At 42.6% G+C, this 20,937-nt stretch overlaps 1 protein-coding gene across 1 annotated transcript in view; it reads right to left on the reverse strand.

The window, feature by feature from the left end:
- The window catches only part of LOC140380876 (anoctamin-5-like), a 41,010-nt gene extending 20,368 nt beyond the window's left edge, over positions 1–20,642 (reverse strand). Inside the window, exon 1 of the mRNA XM_072464827.1 lies at positions 20,385–20,642. Coding sequence (XP_072320928.1) covers positions 20,385–20,460 — 76 coding nt within the window. The 5' untranslated portion in view covers positions 20,461–20,642. The remainder of the gene's footprint in view (positions 1–20,384) is intronic.
- Between the last annotated feature and the right edge of the window lie 295 nt (positions 20,643–20,937).

The raw sequence follows: 20,937 nt of genomic DNA on the forward strand, positions 1-20,937 counted from the left end.
TCTACACAAGCGGGGCATCAAAACTTATCCATATTTTGATTCTAAGTGCTACGGTCTCTGTGTGGCGGACCCGCAAATATATGTCAGAAATGGGAAAACAGCGAAATCTCCAAAATGACCACATTTTCACGCTTCACACTTTCACCAACTCCTCCTAGGCCGATTGCCCGATCAAGCTCATATTTGGGGAAATCATCTACACAAATGGGGCATCAAAAGTTATCCATATTTTGATTTTAAGTGCTACGGTCTCTGTGCCGTGGAGCTGCAAATATACTGTCACAAATGGGAAAAACGCCAAATCCTTGAAATGTTCACATTTATGCTTCACACTTTAATGAACTCCTCTGTGGGCAATAGCTCGATCAAGCTCATATTTGGGAAAAATAATCTACACAAGCGGAGCATCAAAAGTTATCCATATTTTTATTCCAAGTGTCACGGTCTCTGTGCGCTGGAGCTGCACATTTGACCGACATTTGTGTTCATTTGCACTGGTTAAGCACAGCATTGTACATGTCCAATGTGTCGCTGTCTTAGTTCTTAGACAATTGCGTTAGCGCCATCTCTGTAAAATGCAGAGAGCAGAGTCGGAAGGCCGGCGGCCCGCGAGGGCCGTTGGATGCCGCTTGCGGCTTTAATTTTTCTTGTTCTTCTTCAGCGCTTTGATCTCTAATTTGACCCCCTGAACATGCTCAAAAACTCACCAAACTTTGCCCAAAATTCAGAATCGGCGAAAAATTTAGTTTTTTCTGGGCCATTTTTTTTTGCGTTAAAAAATGGCGCGACAGCGCCACCGACAAAAGTCAAAATACATTGCGCCTATGGAAGACGCCCCGAGGTCAACTTTGTCGTAGAGCTACGAAATTCGGGACACGCATTCCTCTTGTGAGGACAAAAAAAAAATATTATTGTGGCCACGCCCCCAGACTTACCCTATGGCCACCATCTTCCTTTGAAAATGAAAACACGCTGTGTTAGCCATTTTGTTCACGTCAAACTTTGACGAACTCCTCCTAGGGCGTTTTGCCCACTGACTTCAAAATCGGCGTACGTCCTCTGGACAAGTGGGGCATCTAAAGTTATTCAATTTTTTGAGATACCTTTTACGGTCTGTGTGCGGCGCAGCCGCAAAGTTGGACAACTTATTTTGGAATATTGCAGGTCTAAAAATTGCTCCCATTTGATCAAAACCAGTCCGATTAGGACCAAATTTGAATCATTTGTTAAACTTTCTAGTTTGGACCAGTTTAGGCTGACAAAATTGAAATGGCAGTGATAGCGCCCCCTACAGAGTGACCTTTAAATTAACATTGAAGGTCAAAAATTAGTTTTACCAAAATTGTCTAAACTTTACCCAAAATTCTATTTTGCCGTCCCGATCACAAAAGCCAATCACAAAAATGCCTAAATTTTTACGCCGTAGTCGTAGCGATGACAGAAACCTCCCATGTTATCCCTATGGGAAAACCACAAAATCTCTCAAATTACCACATTTTTATGTTTTACACTTTAACGAAGTCCTCCTAGGGCGATTGTCCGATCAAGTTCATATTTGGAGAATATCATCTACACAAGCGGGGCATCAAAACTTACCCATATTTTGATTCTAAGTGCTACGGTCTCTGTGTGGCGGACCCGCAAATATATGTCAGAAATGGAAAAACAGCGAAATCTCTAAAATCACCACATTTTTACGCTTCACACTTTAACGAACTCCTCCTAGGCCGATTGCCCGATCAAGCTCATATTTGGGGAAAATCATCTACACAAACGGGGCATCAAAAGTTATCCATATTTTGATTTTAAGTGGTACGGTCTCTGTGCCGTGGAGCTGCAAATATACTGTCACAAATGGGAAAAACGCCAAATCCTTGAAATGTTCACATTTACGCTTCACACTTTAACAAACTCCTCCGTGGGCAATAGCTCGATCAAGCTTTACTTTGGGAAAAATCATCTACACAAGCGCGGCATCAAAAGTTATCCATATTTATATTCCAAGTGCTACGGTCTCTGTGCGGCGGCGCAGCAAATTTGACTGACACTTGTGTTCATTTGCACTGGATTGGCCATGTCCAATGTGTCGCCGTCTGTCAAGTTCTTTTTTTATTCAACACACAATAAGGGCGCCATCTTTATCAAGTCAAAAGCGCAGAGTCGGAAGGCCGGCGGCCCGCGAGGGCCGTTGGATGCCGCTTGCGGCTTTAATTTTTATTGTTCTTCTTCAGCGCTTTGATCTCTAATTTGACCCCCTGAACATGCTCAAAAACTCACCAAACTTTGCCCAAAATTCAGAATCGGCGAAAAATTTTATTTTTTCTGGGCCATTTTTCTTTTCGTTAAAAAATGGCGCGACAGCGCCACCGACAAAAGTCAAAATACATTGCGCCTATGGGAGACGCCCCGAGGTCAACTTTGTCGTAAAGCTACGAAATTCGGGACACGCATTCCTCTCGTGAGGACAAAAAAAAAAATATTATTGTGGCCACGCCCCCAGACTTACCCTATGGCCGCCATCTTCCCTTGAAAATGAAAACACGCTGTGTTAGCCATTTTGTTCACGTCAAACTTTGACGAACTCCTCCTAGGGCGTTTTGCCCACCGACTTCAAAATCGGCGGACGTCCTCTGGACAAGTGGGACATCTAAAGTTATCCAATTTTTTGAGATACCTTTTACGGTCTGTGTGCGGCGCAGCCGCAAAGTTGGACAACTTATTTTGGGATATTGCAGATCTAAAAATTGTTCCCATTTGATCAAAACAAGTCCGATTAGGACCAAATTTGAATCAGTTGTTCAACTTTCTAGTTTGGACCAGTTTATGATGACAAAATTGAAATAGGCGCGATAGCGCCCCCTACAGAGTGACCTTTAAATTAACATTGAAGGTCAAAAATTAGTTTTACCAAAATTTTCTAAACTTTGCCCAAAATTCTATTTTGGCGTCCCGATCAAAAAAGCCAATCAGACAAATGCCTTAATTTTTACGGCGTAGTCGTAGCGATGACATAAACCTCCCATGTTATCCCTATGGGAAAACCGCTAAATCTCTCGAATATCCACATTTTTCTGTTTTACACTTTAACGAAGTCCTCCTAGTGCGTTTTGCTCACCAACCTCAAAATCGGTGTACGTCCTCTAGACAAGTGGTGCATCTAAAGTTATCCAAATTTTAAGGATAACTTTTACGGTCTCTGTGCAACGGAGCCGCAAACGTTTCCCAGAATTCTGACTATTTGGCCTTTAGAGTGGCCTGTAAACAATAGAGTTTTTCCAAATGACATGACATTTTGCACTAAATTCTAATTTGCCATCCTGATCATACAAGTATGAGAGCCAAAGTCATATTTTGTACGGCGTAACCGTAGCGTTGACAGAAACATCCCATGTTATCCTTATGGGAAAATCGTAGAATCGCTCAAATCACCACATTTTTACACTTCACACTTTAACAAACTCCTCCTAGGGCGATTGTCCGATCAAGCTCATATTTGGGGAAAATCATCTACACAAGCGGGCCATCAAAAGGTATCCATATTTTGATTCTAAGTGCTACGGTCTCTGTGTGGCGGACCCGCAAATATATGTCAGAAATGGGAAAACAGCGAAATCTCTAAAATGACCACATTTTCACGCTTCACACTTTCACCAACTCCTCCTAGGCCGATTGCCCGATCAAGCTCATATTTGGGGAAATCATCTACACAAATGGGGCATCAAAAGTTATCAATATTTTGATTTTAAGTGCTACGGTCTCTGTGCCGTGGAGCTGCAAATATACTGTCACAAATGGGAAAAACGCCAAATCCTTGAAATGTTCACATTTACGCTTCACACTTTAACAAACTCCTCCTAGTGCGTTTGGCTCACCAATCTCAAAATCGGTGTACCTCCTCTAGACAAGTGGGGCATCTAAAGTTATTCAAATTTTATGGATAACATTTACGGTCTCTGTGCAGCTGAGCCGCAAACTTTTCGCAGAATTTGGACTATTTGGCCTTCAGAGTGGCCTATAAACAAGAGTTTTTCCAAATGACATGACATTTTGCACACAATTCTCATTTGCCATCCCCAAAATAAAAGTATGGGAGCCAAAGTCATATTTGGTAAAGCGTAGCCGTAGCGATGACAGAAACATCCCATGTTATCCCTATGGGGAAACCGCAAAATCTCTCAAATGACCACATTTTTACACTTCACACTTTAACAAACTCCTCCTAGGGCGATTACCCGATCAAGTTCATATTTGGAGAATATCATCTACACAAGCGGGGCATCAAAAGTTATCCATATTTTGATTCTAAGTGCTACGGTCTCTGTGCGGTAGAGCCGCAAATATATGTCACAAATGGGAAAAACGCCAAATCCTTGAAATGTTCACATTTACGCTTCACACTTTAATGAACTCCTCTGTGGGCAATAGCTTGATCAAGTTCATATTTGGGGAAAATAATCTACACAAGCGGAGCATCAAAAGTTATCCATATTTTTATTCCAAGTGTCACGGTCTCTGTGCGCTGGAGCTGCACATTTGACCAACATTTGTGTTCATTTGCACTGGTTAAGCGCAGCATTGTACATGTCCAATGTGTCGCTGTCTTAGTTCTTAGACAATTACGTTAGCGCCAACTCTGTAAAATGCAGAGAGCAGAGTCGGAAGGCCGGCGGCCCGCGAGGGCCGTTGGATGCCGCTTGCGGCTTTAATTCTTTCTTCTTCTTCTTCTTCTTCTCGGGACCAACCCCCCTATTTTTCACCCAGTGAACATTGACGAAAAGTCACAAAAATGTTCACACCTCTAAAAATCGTGCCTCTCTACATTCTGGCTATTTCTCTTTTCTAAAACAAAAAAAATTGGCGCGTCAGCGCCCCCAAATGTACCAAAAATGCATTGAGAGATGGGAAATGACCCAAAAAAAATCTGATCGTAGAATCATGAAATTTGGCGCCGAGGTAGATGGTGACAAGAGAAGTAAAAAATATTATTACGGCAACGCCGTCCGCCCAACCAAATGTCGGCCATATTGCTTCAAAAATGGCTAAACATGACTTCGGAGTTTTTCCAAACGTGGTACTTTTACGAACTCCTCCCAGGGCGTTGGCCCTAAAAAGCTGAAATTTGGTGAAAATGCTACTGAGGAGTGGGACATCAAAAGTTATCCAAATTACATTGATACCTCTCACAGTCTCTCTGCGGCGAAGCCGCAAACTGTAGCTAGAATTTCAGAAATCTCCCATATTTAAAATTTCTGCCGTTTGCGCAGATAAAGTCCGAATTGCGTCAAATTAGAATCAGTTGTTAAACTCTTTGCCCTAAACCTACTTGAAGTGAAATAAATTCATTTGGCGCCACAGCGCCCCCTACAGATTTTATATGGAGGTTAAATGTTTAGTTTTGCGAAATTATCTGAAATTTTACACACAACTCAATTTTGGCATCCCCATCAAAAAAGTCAATGAGACCCATGTCATAATTGTTATGGCGTTGCAGTAACGATGACCGAAACCTTTCATGTTATTCCAATGGGGAAATCGCCAGAACATGTTTACACTTTAGACTTTCACAAACTCCTCCCAGGGCGTTAGACATATTAACCTGAAATTTGGTGAGACTCATCTTCAGGACCATCAAAAGTTATCCACATTTTCATTCAAAGAGTCACGGTGTCTGTGCGGCAAAGCCGCACATTTTGCCACATTTTGCCACATTTTGCCAAGAATTCAAAATAAAATAGCTTTTTGATGGTAAAACAAAGGGGAGAAGATGTGACAGCGTCACAGATTCAGCAGTAGGCGTAATAAAAGGACAATTGGGGCGCGTTAGCGCCCCCTCCTCTTGCGGCGTGGCGGCGGCGTGGCGAGGGCCGATCATTGCCGCTTGCGGCTATATTATTCCCATTTATTTTTCCATCAGGATTTTTGACACGTTTCAACTCCTTTACACTTTCACCGATTTCAACAAGTTTTACCTCTTTACGATCGCTTTCACCGTCTTAGGGGGGCTATTGGTTTTGACATTTGTACACCTTGTACTTTTTTCCAGTATTTGCAAAAGTAAATTAACGCTAAGGCTAATGCTCATTAGCCTTAGCATTAGCGTCTCTGTTGCTAGGTGACGGAGGTACAGGGAGGAGGGGGTGCAGCCGGGTCACCGAGGTTCTCTCCCTTTCTCCCAGCTCAGGTCTGCGTTCAGTACGATCTTGCAATTTGTTAGGACAAACAACTATTTGAGTCGCAAACTACGCAATAATCAACCATTACTACTTACACACATGTAGTACTCTTACACACATGTTGTACTTTTACGCAAGAACGCAGACACTCGCAATGGCTTCAGCCATTGCACATTATCTAGTCAATTTTGGAACCTTCACACTTGGAACCTTCACACATTTCAGTTTAGCTCCGTCGTCACACTTCCCATACTCGTGATCTCCAGCACATTTACCACATCTTTGGTTCCCTCTGCAGACCGCTGCTATATGTCCAAAGCGTTGGCACTTGAAGCAACGCAGGGATGGCCGAACATATGGCCTTACGCCATAGCTTACGTATCCATGGAACACCTTACTAGACTGGCATTTCCCTTCAAGTTTTATCATTACCAACAGGCTGTCACATCTTTCTCCAAACCGGGTTGTTTTCAACTGCCTAGCGTCCACTACCTTAGCTCCAGTTAAATTCTCCTATACTTTATCCAGAGTCACCATCGTAGGGATGCCTGTGACAACTCCTCCACCACCACGGACTCTTGACTCCTTGACCTCTCCCACAGCCTTATATAGACTCGTCGTCAATGTCAACGGATTCCACTCCTTAAAGGATGCAATACCCCGTGCAAGCTTTATGATCACCTTACACACTTTGCTCTCATCCCCAATAATAACAGCTTCATCCTGCTTCTCACTTCCAGAACCCTCGGAAGGGCTAAAGGACAACAGCCAGAAAAGGTTGCTCCTCCTCGCTGTCCAGATCGTTACTGACCATCAATTCACTCCCCTCCGCCATCCCCTGTCAGAACCGACTCTTCTTCTTCTTCTTCTTCTTCTTCTTCTTCGCCATAAGTAACCGGTCGGCCCAACTTTCCAGGGGCCTTGCGCCGCCTGTGCAGTGCTGACTCGTACCCCTGTGCTTGTTTCATTGTCTCCAAAGCCCATGGGATTAAAACGGAAAGGAATCGAATGTATAAGCATTCTTTACGCATTTGCTTTATATTGTTACATGACTGGTCAGTGGCAGAGCAACTACAGTAGGTGGCGGTGAGGGGGCCTCGGGCCTCAGGGGATTGTGGGAAAGAAGTAATGAAGTCGTAAGAGTAAAGTCTAAAGAGTAAAGTCTAAATAATGAAGTCTAAAGAATGAAGTCTGAAGAATAGTCTAAAGTCTAACTACAGTAGGTGGCGGTAATGTGACACTTGGCTACCAACCGCCATAAAACACCAAAGAATAAGTTCAAAAGTTAGATTCAAAAAGGGGAGTGTAGCTTCCAGACAAATAATTAGAATAAACTAAATGGTAATTTTAATCACTGTTTAATCACAGAGAGAGAGGGGAGGGACAGAGGAGGAGAGACAGAGGAGAGACAGAGGAGGAGAGACAAAGGGACAGAGGAGGAGAGACAGAGGAGGGACAGAGGAGAGACAGAGGAGGGACAGAGGAGGAGAGACAAAGGGACAGAGGAGGGACAGAGGAGGAGAGACAGAGGAGGGACAGAGGAGAGACAGGGGAGAGACAGAGGAGGAGAGACCAAGGGACAGAGGAGGGACAGAGGAGGAGAGAAAGTGGAGGGACAGAGGAGGGACAGAGGAGAGACAGAGGAGGGACAGAGGTGGGATTGATATTATATTGTCATCGAGCTTTTACAAAAAACTATCATGAAGATCAAGTGCACAGCCTTTGAAATGACTGTGACCTTCTCCTTTATCTTTCCAGTGAATGTTGGCTTACTCCATATGGCAGAGAGATTAGGTCTGACCTTGTGTCCACTTCTGTTGAGTCTATGTGTTACACAATTGCTCTCACAACGATTCCATTTAAACCGGCTTGTGCAAAGTTTTTCAAGAAATATCAGCACAAAGTAAATATAAAATACTACAAATCTGTCTTATATATATTTATCAGTTTAGGTGAAAGTCACATAAATATCTCAGACATTCAGTGTAAAACTCTGACTTGGTTGGTCACACAACACAGCGACGAAATCGCTGATGAATGTATAATTGAACAGCAGCACACGCGGCTGTTCGTGCACAAGTGATCACACGGATCACATGAATATAGATCAGAGCTTGATTTTGCAAAAGCCAGGTTCTGCAGATACAATACGGAGATGCAGGAGGAGAGGAGATGCAGGAGGAGAGGAGATGCAGGAGGAGAGGAGATAAAGGAGGAGAGGAGATAAAGGAGGAGAGGAGATAAAGGAGGAGAGGAGATAAAGGATTAGAGGAGATAAAGGAGGAGAGGAGATAAAGGAGGATAGGAGATCCAGGATGAGAGGAGATACACGATGAGAGGAGATAAAGGATGAGAGGAGATAAAGGAGGATAGGAGATGCAGGAGGAGAGGAGATGCAGGAGGAGAGGAGATAAAGGAGGAGAGGAGATAAAGGAGGAGAGGAGATAAAGGAGGATAGGAGATCCAGGATGAGAGGAGATACACGATGAGAGGAGATAAAGGATGAGAGGAGATAAAGGAGGATAGAAGATGCAGGATGAGAGGAGATAAAGGAGGAGAGGAGATAAAGGATGAGAGGAGATGCAGGAGGAGAGGCGATGCAGGAGGAGAGGAGATAAAGGAGGAGAGGAGATAAAGGAGGAGAGGAGATAAAGGAGGAGAGGAGATAAAGGAGGAGAGGAGATAAAGGAGGATAGGAGATCCAGGATGAGAGGAGATACACGATGAGAGGAGATAAAGGATGAGAGGAGATAAAGGAGGATAGGAGATGCAGGATGAGAGGAGATAAAGGAGGAGAGGAGATAAAGGATGAGAGGAGATACACGATGAGAGGAGATAAAGGATGAGAGGAGATAAAGGAGGATAGGAGATGCAGGATGAGAGGAGATAAAGGAGGAGAGGAGATAAAGGATGAGAGGAGATGCAGGAGGAGAGGAGATAAAGGAGGAGAGGAGATGCAGGATGAGAGGAGATACACGATGAGAGGAGATAAAGGATGAGAGGAGATGCAGGAGGAGAGGAGATGCAGGATGAGAGGAGATAAAGGATGAGAGGAGATGCAGGAGGAGAGGAGATAAAGGAGGATAGGAGATCCAGGATGAGAGGAGATGCAGGATAAGAGGAGATAAAGGATGAGAGGAGATCCAGGATGAGAGGAGATGCAGGATAAGAGGAGATAAAGGATGAGAGGAGATAAAGGATGAGAGGAGATGCAGGATGAGAGGAGATGCAGGATGAGAGGAGATGCAGGAGGAGAGGAGATGCAGGAGGAGAGGAGATAAAGGATGAGAGGAGATGCAGGATGAGAGGAGATGCAGGAGGAGAGGAGATAAAGGATGAGAGGAGATGCAGGATGAGAGGAGATGCAGGAGGAGAGGAGATAAAGGAGGAGAGGAGATAAAGGAGGATAGGAGATCCAGGATGAGAGGAGATGCAGGATGAGAGGAGATAAAGGAGGAGAGGAGATAAAGGAGGATAGGAGATCCAGGATGAGAGGAGATGCAGGATGAGAGGAGATAAAGGATGAGAGGAGATAAAGGAGGATAGGAGATGCAGGATGAGAGGAGATGCAGGATGAGAGGAGATAAAGGATGAGATGAGATGCAGGATGAGAGGAGATAAAGGATTAGAGGAGATAAAGGATGAGAGGAGATGCAGGATGAGTGGAGATAAAGGATGAGAGGAGATAAAGGATGAGAGGAGATAAAGGATGAGAGGAGATAAAGGATTAGAGGAGATGCAGGATGAGAGGAGATAAAGGATGAGATGCAGGATGAGAGGAGATAAAGGATGAGATGCAGGAGGAGAGGAGATAAAGGATGAGATGCAGGATGAGAGGAGATAAAGGATGAGATGCAGGATGAGCGGAGATAAAGGATGAGATGCAGGAGGAGAGGAGATAAAGGATGAGATGCAGGAGGAGAGGAGATAAAGGATGAGATGCAGGAGGAGAGGAGATAAAGGATGAGATGCAGGATGAGAGGAGATAAAGGATGAGATGCAGGATGAGAGGAGATAAAGGATGAGATGCAGGATGAGAGGAGATAAAGGATGAGATGCAGGATGAGAGGAGATAAAGGATGAGATGCAGGAGGAGAGGAGATAAAGGAGGATAGGAGATCCAGGATGAGAGGAGATGCAGGATGAGAGGAGATAAAGGAGGAGAGGAGATAAAGGAGGATAGGAGATCCAGGATGAGAGGAGATGCAGGATGAGAGGAGATAAAGGATGAGAGGAGATAAAGGAGGATAGGAGATGCAGGATGAGAGGAGATGCAGGATGAGAGGAGATAAAGGATGAGATGAGATGTAGGATGAGAGGAGATAAAGGATTAGAGGAGATAAAGGATGAGAGGAGATGCAGGATGAGTGGAGATAAAGGATGAGAGGAGATAAAGGATGAGAGGAGATAAAGGATGAGAGGAGATGCAGGATGAGAGGAGATAAAGGATGAGATGCAGGATGAGAGGAGATAAAGGATGAGATGCAGGAGGAGAGGAGATAAAGGATGAGATGCAGGATGAGAGGAGATAAAGGATGAGATGCAGGATGAGAGGAGATAAAGGATGAGATGCAGGAGGAGAGGAGATAAAGGATGAGATGCAGGAGGAGAGGAGATAAAGGATGAGATGCAGGAGGAGAGGAGATAAAGGATGAGATGCAGGAGGAGAGGAGATAAAGGATGAGATGCAGGATGAGAGGAGATAAAGGATGAGATGCAGGATGAGAGGAGATAAAGGATGAGATGCAGGATGAGAGGAGATAAAGGATGAGATGCAGGATGAGAGGAGATAAAGGATGAGATGCAGGAGGAGAGGAGATAAAGGATGAGATGCAGGAGGAGAGGAGATAAAGGATGAGATGCAGGATGAGAGGAGATAAAGGATGAGATGCAGGAGGAGAGGAGATGCAGGATGAGATGCAGGATGAGAGGAGATAAAGGATGAGATGCAGGATGAGAGGAGATAAAGGATGAGATGCAGGAGGAGAGGAGATAAAGGATGAGATGCAGGATGAGAGGAGATGCAGGATGAGATGCAGGATGAGAGGAGATAAAGGATGAGATGCAGGAGGAGAGGAGATTAAGGATGAGATGCAGGATGAGAGGAGATAAAGGATGAGATGCAGGATGAGAGGAGATAAAGGATGAGATGCAGGAGGAGAGGAGATAAAGGATGAGATGCAGGATGAGAGGAGATAAAGGATGAGATGCAGGAGGAGAGGAGATGCAGGATGAGATGCAGGATGAGAGGAGATAAAAGATGAGATGCAGGAGGAGAGGAGATGCAGGATGAGATGCAGGATGAGAGGAGATAAAGGATGAGATGCAGGAGGAGAGGAGATGCAGGATGAGATGCAGGATGAGAGGAGATAAAGGATGAGATGCAAGAGGAGAGGAGATAAAGGATGAGATGCAGGATGAGAGGAGATAAAGGATGAGATGCAGGATGAGAGGAGATAAAGGATGAGATGCAGGAGGAGAGGAGATAAAGGATGAGATGCAGGATGAGAGGAGATAAAGGATGAGATGCAGGATGAGAGGAGATAAAGGATGAGATGCAGGATGAGAGGAGATAAAGGATGAGATGCAGGATGAGAGGAGATAAAGGATGAGATGCAGGATGAGAGGAGATAAAGGATGAGATGCAGGATGAGAGGAGATAAAGGATGAGATGCAGGATGAGAGGAGATAAAGGATGAGATGCAGGATGAGAGGAGATAAAGGATGAGATGCAGGAGGAGAGGAGATAAAGGATGAGATGCAGGAGGAGAGGAGATAAAGGATGAGATGCAGGATGAGAGGAGATAAAGGATGAGATGCAGGAGGAGAGGAGATAAAGGATGAGATGCAGGATGAGAGGAGATAAAGGATGAGATGCAGGAGGAGAGGAGATAAAGGATGAGATGCAGGAGGAGAGGAGATAAAGGATGAGATGCAGGATGAGAGGAGATAAAGGATGAGATGCAGGAGGAGAGGAGATAAAGGATGAGATGCAGGATGAGAGGAGATAAAGGATGAGATGCAGGAGGGCAGACTGGGACACACGTCTGAGTGTGATTAGATAAAGCGGGAAGCTTTATCTAATCACACTCATGCATGAAGCACCACCCATGACAGATATAGACGACTACACAGCAGAGTTGTGATCTGATCCTGTGAAGATCTGCTATCATCTGTTAGATCCACATATCGAGGTTATAGATGTGGGAGGAAAATGTATTATTGTTTTGGAGATATGATAAATAAGAATATTGAGTTTATAACCTACCACTTTTAAGAATGACAGCAAAAAGAGACAATTCAAATAAATTTAACAGAAATGTCTAGTTTCATTTTCAAAACAAGGGAATAAAGTTTTATTCATGAATATTGTTACCAAAAAATATGACATTGAATTTGATCAATATCGTCCAATATCTAACAAACACTTTTCCCCACCGACTCAAGTGTATTTACCCAATCACAGTGAAGTATGGCCTCACAGAAGCAGATTTAGTCACCCAACCTGTGAATATCTTGATTAAGAGTAAAATATAACTGTATATATAGCTGTAAAATTGACCACAGCATTATGCCAAAATATCCATTAATTACAGAGGGAGTTTGTTTTATTTTAGATTTAGTCACCATTTTCTGCTTTTTAATAGCTATATTCTGTACTCCATATTCAAATGTAGTATGTTCAAAATATATTAATATAATTTTGATAGTATTTTGTCGAAATATCTCATAGATCTAATTTAAGGTAATCTTTTAATGTTTCACAGTTGTTCTAGAGTTGAATTTCAGCTAGTTTATCTCCTGTTCATTTTCAGCTTCTACAAAAGCAGAGCTGCTTTGAGCTGCATCAAAGTGTCTTACAGAAGTTTCATTCAAAGCTTTTTTTCCCTTGGTAACACAGATATGAAAGCTTCTTTGTTTCACTCCAAATTTCTCCATCAATATCATGTTGTATCAACATGTTTCCAACAATGAAAACAATTTCTCTAAATTCCTAAATGTTTGCATGAGCTCAAATTGAAACTTTTTTCTGAACATAACATTGTAACCACAACATCCTGAGCGCGACCCATATTTGTTGTCAATGTCACGTCATTGTTTCTATCTTGCTTCCTGTAAAGAATCTACAGTTTGCAGTGAACGCAATACACATTTACAGTGTCACTGCAGGTGGAAAAAATATATCAATTTGAAACTGCTCCTGTCGTTTACTCATATGAAGTTTTTCATCATGCCATGTTTTCTAATAGAAATAAGGCATTTTATATACATGTGTAAAAACTCCTAAAATTCCACATATTTGGGATATTCAAATCTGAAAAATGTTGTCATCATTAGATACAAAAAAGTACAGAGGGGATTTTATATATTTGATTTCATGTTGAGTAAAGTATTGGTGTAAGATTTCTAATTTTGCCATCTTTTTTAGACTTACAAGATTAGAAAGTTTGGTGTGTGTAGGTGCTACTATAAATGGTGATTTTTATGTCTCTTTGAAGTTTTAATGTCCCACAGAAATCTAGAGATGAAGTGGATTAAATGAAATAATAAAGACAACTTAGAAGCCAATCGGACAATTGAATTGTTTCCACATGAAAGCCTATATGTTGAGAGCGCAAAATGACCAAAAAACTAAAAAAAGATTGCCTGCAGTGTCTTAATCTCGAGTGGACAATGCTCCCAAAACAGTTTCCTCCCCGGTCATCTGGGTATGAGGAAACAGTTGTGACAATTCAAGGGAAAGTCTAAAAATAAGACAAGTTTTGTAGACTTAACATAATACTTCAAAATATGCACAGTACGCTGCATTCATCTTTAAGTATTTGGTGATGTTATTTTGTCAGACGGAGGGCAGTAGCCTATAACTACCAACGACCAAACTGAAAATCCTCAAATGTTAAACCTTATCATTATTTGTTAGGCTGATGCTGCTCAAACTAGTCATATTTAAATCCTTTCAACAACAATCACATCTTTAGGGTTGAATAATGGCGCAGTTTTCTGAAACAACTGAAAAAAAATTAAGAAAATCCCCCTTTTTTTACACTGACACATACAATACATTAAACTTTGTGCCAGTTTTTGTTTCTTGTGAATAGGCCCAGTAATGACAGAGATATGAACCATACACCAAATTCCACCAGAAAAGTCTTAACTGCCTCAGCTCAATGTTAAACTGTCACTGATGTGAGAATTATGAGAAATTAGGACTGAACTAAATAATATAACTTTTAAGTGGAGAAATAAAGGTATTCAAAATGTTGCATAAAACAGGAAGCTGAAATCCATGAAAAGGGATTATAGAATGTTGTGAAGTGTCCTGAACTCAACTATCAAGAATACAAACAGATTTTAAGGGGGAAAAACCAGTGTATGAGCAAATATTGGTAAAAAGGAAATAATAACTTAAAACATTTTGACTTTCTGTCTTGGTCTGCAAGGCAAAATGCTCTTTCCATTTCATCACAAAACACATATTTCACATCAAGAATCAGCAAAACCATGTTCTGTTTTGAAGGTGCGTCAAGTTAGTATTTTTCTATACATTTCATTAGAGGCAGACTATATATAAAAAATGGATATAATGTTGTGAATGTTGTTTAATGCTGAATATTGAGTATATTAATTAAAGTAAAATAAATACATTTGCTTGATAGTTAAACCTCAACAGTTCAAGTTCCTCCATTAATGCTTTGTTCTTCTCCAGTCACTCGAAGCATCTATCATCACGTCTCCAGTGCTTGTTGCAAAGATTCAGAATTTCGTCCGATTCACTGATTAGCATGAGTAAGCAACAGGGGTAACGTGGTAGTCTTATGTAATCTGATTAGCCGTCTTCGAGAGGAGTGGTGCTGCAGTCGACACGGCGCCGGGTGAAGTTACAGCCAGTGGTCACATAACACATTAATAAAACATTATTTAAGAGCCAGCAATGCGAGAGTGTTTCTTCCCTTTTACAGCCCTGGGCCCCGTTACTTAAAATAATAAATAAATAATTTGAAAATTGTATTTAAATTCAGAAATCAATTCCCTAAGTGTTGAGGGAAAGTCTGTCTTGGTATCACGCCTAGGTCCAAACACTAATGTCATCATGGGATCTGTGTCTCCATAGAAACCCATTGGCTCCGTCCCAGCTCAGTGAACAATGACTTCACAATCTGCAGACACTGAAGAGATACAGCCTTAAATGGACACGGTCTTATTGAATTCCCTGTAGATCTGACGATATCAGGCCACAGGACCTGGAGCCAGACACAGTACACAGATGTAAGATGTAAACACACTGCAATCCATCTGTTGGCGCTGACGCTACATGAGGCTGCTGCAGTCTGTCCATAAATCAGTGTTTGAGCAGCTGGGAACAATACTTGGCCCTAAAATAACAAGGTGAGGAAAGAGCTTTTCCTGAAGTGTCAATGTTTCCTTCTCTTTGTAGTGGAGCCACAGGGCAGAGCAGATAAGAGCCTGATGAAGCCGTAGGCACACGGCACAGTCTGTTAGCTTACACCTAGCAACAAAAGAAATTAAAGCGGCATTGTTGTTCTACCCAGACGGATCTGGAATTTGTACATGATATTTTAGTGATAAATTAGTAGAAGCACATTATTAACAATTAGAGATAGGGCAAGATGTCGTGCCACAAGATCTCTCGAGATAAAGACACATGAGGAATATGACCATGTGAGCTGTGTTTACATTTGGATCGGGCAAAAAAGGGTTGGTAAAGGGTGGAGTGACCTATTGTTCTTAAATATTGGACTGAGATTAACGAAGCATTGGACTTGAATGCATTTGAATTCAGAACAATGTATTTGGGCCTCAAAACACCTGCCATAGACACTATGAATAGATACTCATACATTGATACATTGTGACCACATCACATTTGAACTTAATTTGGAGATGGACAACTATGAGGGGCTTTGGACCATTTGGCCTTAATACTCTTAATACTTTCCCAGTTTTGTTTCCTGCTCTTTTTGGTCGTGTTCTGTTCTTTTTTTGTGTTTCTTTGTGCTATCTTTTATATTTAGAAACTAAACTAAACAAAATTGAATTCAATGTGTACAAGTTGTAGTTTCAAAAGGCAGTTCTTCAATCACAATAAACATTTTAAATAAATCAAAAATTGTGAGGCCAAAAGTGTGAACCGGGCACAATTTATTCATTGTAAATTATGTCATAATTGTGTCTTGTCTTTGTAGAAATCCTGTCTTGTCCCGCCCCTATTAACAACGCATGTGTTATAATCTGTTATTACAAACATGATCTATCTTGTTTGCTCAGTTTTTGTCATAGCAATAAGGACTGGAAAACATAGTTTTTCATTCATGTATTTATACCTTTCAATTTATCTACATTACATAAATAGACAGCATCTTTATTATTTAATTTTCTTTCAGAAGCAGGTGTAAATCATCTGCCTCCAACTCCAACAGCCCTTGATTCTCATAAACTGGTCTACTCTGGTTAACGCCCGGGTTCATTTTGAGGGACAGAGAACAAAAACAGTGAGCACATCCACGACAACAAGACAAAACAACTGCCTGACTCAATTATACGAGATTAGTCTGGGAAACTGTCCCTAATGAATACACTTTCCCACTCGACAGGTACAGATCTCCAAGATTCACTTTAACTGCATTAGCACGGGCGGTTGTGTGAGCAGACCTGTGAGAGGCGTAATACATCAACAAACGGGAGGAGGACGGAAGTGCTGCCTATTCATCTTCATTCAGTGTCTCTCCAGAGAATCCATCAAAACAACCAATAACTGCAGGAGAATGCCTTTATCGAGGTCATGTCGGATATTAAACAGCCGAGGTAGCATGGAATTAGACTGAACATGAAACTAGGCAGATAACTGTTCAGATAACATTTAGTTAAGCCTGGGAGGTCTACTGCAAACTACAGTGGCACAACTATACTAAATACTTACTCATAGTGATTGATAATATATTAAATGATCAATAATATTGTAAACAAGGGAATAAAGTGATATTTTGTGGGTCGTTTTAGAGTCCATTCACATTTGTCTCGTACTTAAACCTTAACTAATCCATTCAAAAACATATTTTAACCCACTTTGATGCCACGATATCTTCTCAATAATGTTAATGTGATTCTCCAAAACTATGCTATTTATTTTTGTCAATATCGCCCACACCTCTACCCTTGTTATTACAATTCACTAGTTATTCAGGCTCAATCATGTTTCCTTATACTTTCAGGGAAACTTTCTTGTGCCTTACTTAGACTTATGAAAAAAGTAAAGACAGTAAAACAAATTACTGGAGTATTACTGCACAACATATTAAAATCAAATTGAAATCACAATATATGGCTAACACTTTAATCAAATGCGTTCTGAAATGCATGGGAATCAGTTTAGAAGTTCACATTACAGTCTTTACTCAAATGTTAATGACACTCTGGACAAAATGTGCACTCTGAAGAATTCTACTAAGTAAACATATCGCAATGAGCGCAAATCTAGTCGCAATCGAAATATTTGTCAGAATTGTGCATCCCTTGGTCCTGGTTTGCCCTTGATATAAATCTGGTTTAGTCTCTGTCTGTCTGTGATTGTACATAGATATTATTTGAGGATCAGTACTGTGTGTTTAGTCTCTACTCATAGAAACACACAAGAGGATTTGTTCACTGGAAGGCACATGACATACTTATGATTTTATAACTGAATGTGTTGTCAGTGTCACTTTCGATGTTATTCCAGTATGACCCCACAAAAGTATTATAAGACTCTTATTTTGTGTTGACAAAATCAGTTCATAAACCACACATCAGTTTCTTCTTCTGTAAATTTGCATTAAAAATATAACTTTTGTTCCAGCATGGAAAATTGCAAAAAACATTTTAATACAGTTCTCTGAAAGACGTCAATGAACCTAAACATCTTCTTCTTCTTTGGCGTTATATGGCGGCTGGTATCCAAGTGTTACATTGCCGCCAGACTTTATTCTTTAGACTTCATTTAGACCGCCTGTACTTCAGACTTTATTCATCAGACTTTTATACTTCAGACTTTATTCTTCAGACTTTTATACTTCAGACTTTATTCTTCAGACTTTTTTCATCAGACTTTTATACTTCAGACTTTATTCTTCAGACTTTTTTCATCAGACTTTTATACTTCAGACTTTATTCATCAGACTTTTATACTTTAGACTTTTATACTTCAGACTTTATTCTTCAGACTTTATTCATCAGACTTTTATACTTCAGACTTTATTCATCAGACTTTTATACTTCAGACTTTATTCTTCAGACTTTATTCATCAGACTTTTATACTTCAGACTTTATTCTTCAGACTTTATTCATCAGACTTTTATACTTCAGACTTTATTCATCAGACTTTTATACTTCAGACTTTATTCTTCAGACTTTATTCATCAGACTTTTATACTTCAGACTTTATTCTTCAGACTTTATTATTCAGACTTTTATTCTTCAGACTTTATTCATCAGACTTTTATTCTTCAGACTTTTATACTTCAGACTTTATTCATCAGACTTTTATTCTTCAGACTTTATTCTTCAGACTTTATTCTTCAGACTTTATTATTCAGACTTTATTATTCAGACTATACTCTACTTGAACCGACACCTTAACGTGGTGGAGGGGTTTGAGCGCCCGAATGATCCCGGGAGCTATGTTGTCGGGGGCTTCAAGCCCCTAGTTGGGTCTCCCAAGGCAAACAGGTCCTAGGTGACGGGTCGGACAGGACAAAGATCGGTTCAGAAGCCTCTTATGATGACAACTATAACAAGGCCGATTACGTCGCCCGGATCGGCGTCACCAGGGCCCCATCCTGGAGCCAGGCCTGGGATGGGTGCTCGATGGCGAGCGCCTGGTGGCCGGGTCTTACCCCACGGGGCCCGGCCGGGCACAGCCCGAAAGAGCGACGTGGGGCCGCCCTCCCGTGGGCCCACCACCCGCAGGAGGATCCATAAGGGGCCGGTGCAGAGAGATCTGGGCGGCAGTCGACGGCAGGGGCCTCGGCGACCAGATCTCCAGACACAGAGACTAACTCTGGGGACATGGAATGTCACCTCGCTGGGGGGGAAAGAGCCTGAGCTTGTGCGGGAGGTTGAGCGATACCGACTAGATATAGTCGGCCTCACCTCCACGCACAGTTTGGGCTCTGGAACCCATCTCCTCGAGAGGGGCTGGACGCTCCACTTCTCTGGTGTTGCCCGCGGGGAGAGGCGGCGGGATGGTGTGGGCTTGCTGATAGCCCCTCAGCTCAGCCGCCACGTGTTGGAGTTTACCCCGGTGAACGAGAGGGTCGCGTCCCTCCGCCTTCGGGTGAGGGACAGGTCTCTCACTGTTGTGGCGGCCTACGGGCCGAACAGCAGTGCAGAGTACCCGGCCTTCTTGGAGTCCTTGGGAGGGGTACTGGACAGTGCACCGACCGGGGACTCCGTTGTTCTACTGGTGGACTTCAACGCCCACGTGGGCAATGACAGTGACACCTGGAGAGGGGTGATCGGGAAGAACGGCTTCCCCGATCTGAACCCGAGCGGTGTTCAGTTATTGGACTTCTGTGCTAGCCACGGATTGTCCATAACGAACACCATGTTCAAGCACAAGGGTGTCCATCAGTGCACATGGCACCAGGACACCCTAGGCCAAGTCAATGATCGACTTTGTTGTTGTGTCATCAGACCTCCGGCCGCGTGTCTTGGACACTCGGGTGAAGAGAGGGGCAGAGCTGTCAACCGATCACCACCTGGAGGAGGAGGAAGCCGGACAGACTTGGCAGACCCAAGCGCATTGTGAGGGTCTGTTGGGAACGTCTTGTGGAGCCCTCTGTCAGTAGGGAATTCAACTCGCACCTCCGGGAGAGCCAAACTGTCTAACCCGCCCCTTCATTACGTCACCACGCAGCCTCAGTTCCACAAACGCATGACACAACTTCACAAAGTGGCAATTACTAATTAGCATCATAAAATCTATTCAAGGAATGTGTCATATGTTGGAAAAATTAGCTACAAGTGTTACAAAATGTAGCTCGTTTTTTTTTTAAATAATTAAAGCCACTGATTCAGGGATTGTAGACAGAACGTAACAAGCTGCTTAAGGAGCTGCCTCGTCACAGTAAAACGACATTGCGAGACAAATCAAAGACAAACGTTCCCACTGGAGACATGCTCAAAGCCAATTACAGAAGGATAAATTGTCATACCTGACGCCTGTGAGTCGGCGGTGCCTTGTAGCTCGATCAAAGTTTCATCCTTCGCCATTCCCGTTATTCGCCTCATCGCGCGGGACCGAGCGCGCCTCCTTCCGAATACCTTTGCCACAAAGCACCGCGCGTGGTGATGGAAGTGCGGATGCGACCGGCGCAGACAGAACCGGGGAGTCCAGGGTGTGTGTCCGGCTGCGAGGTCATGGGTCCAGACGCGTGTTTGTCATGATGGGATGTGTTATATTGGCCTAAGATCCTCGCAGGAGCCGCGCGTGAGCCCAAGTGCCAGCGCGTGCCACGGCAGAGCCCACTTAAAGGGGAGGGGCGGGCGGCAGCGTTTACGTCGGCCAAATGTAATGCGCTTATTCAGAAAACGTGTTGAATGTTGGCCGTATGAAGGCTATGAAGGGCAGTATTGAAACAAAGAGGAGCAGATCTTTGCTTTGACAGAAATAAATGACCGTCTCTAATGTTGTGCTGCGGTGTGTGGTTTTAAAAGCAACAACCATAGAATCCTTCTTCAAAGACACTGGAAGACACAGTTTTGATG

Source organism: Eucyclogobius newberryi, unplaced genomic scaffold (genome assembly GCF_026437365.1).
Source record: "Eucyclogobius newberryi isolate DKJ021-1_F unplaced genomic scaffold, fEucNew1.0.hap1 SCAF_5, whole genome shotgun sequence".
Taxonomy (NCBI): domain Eukaryota; kingdom Metazoa; phylum Chordata; class Actinopteri; order Gobiiformes; family Gobiidae; genus Eucyclogobius; species Eucyclogobius newberryi.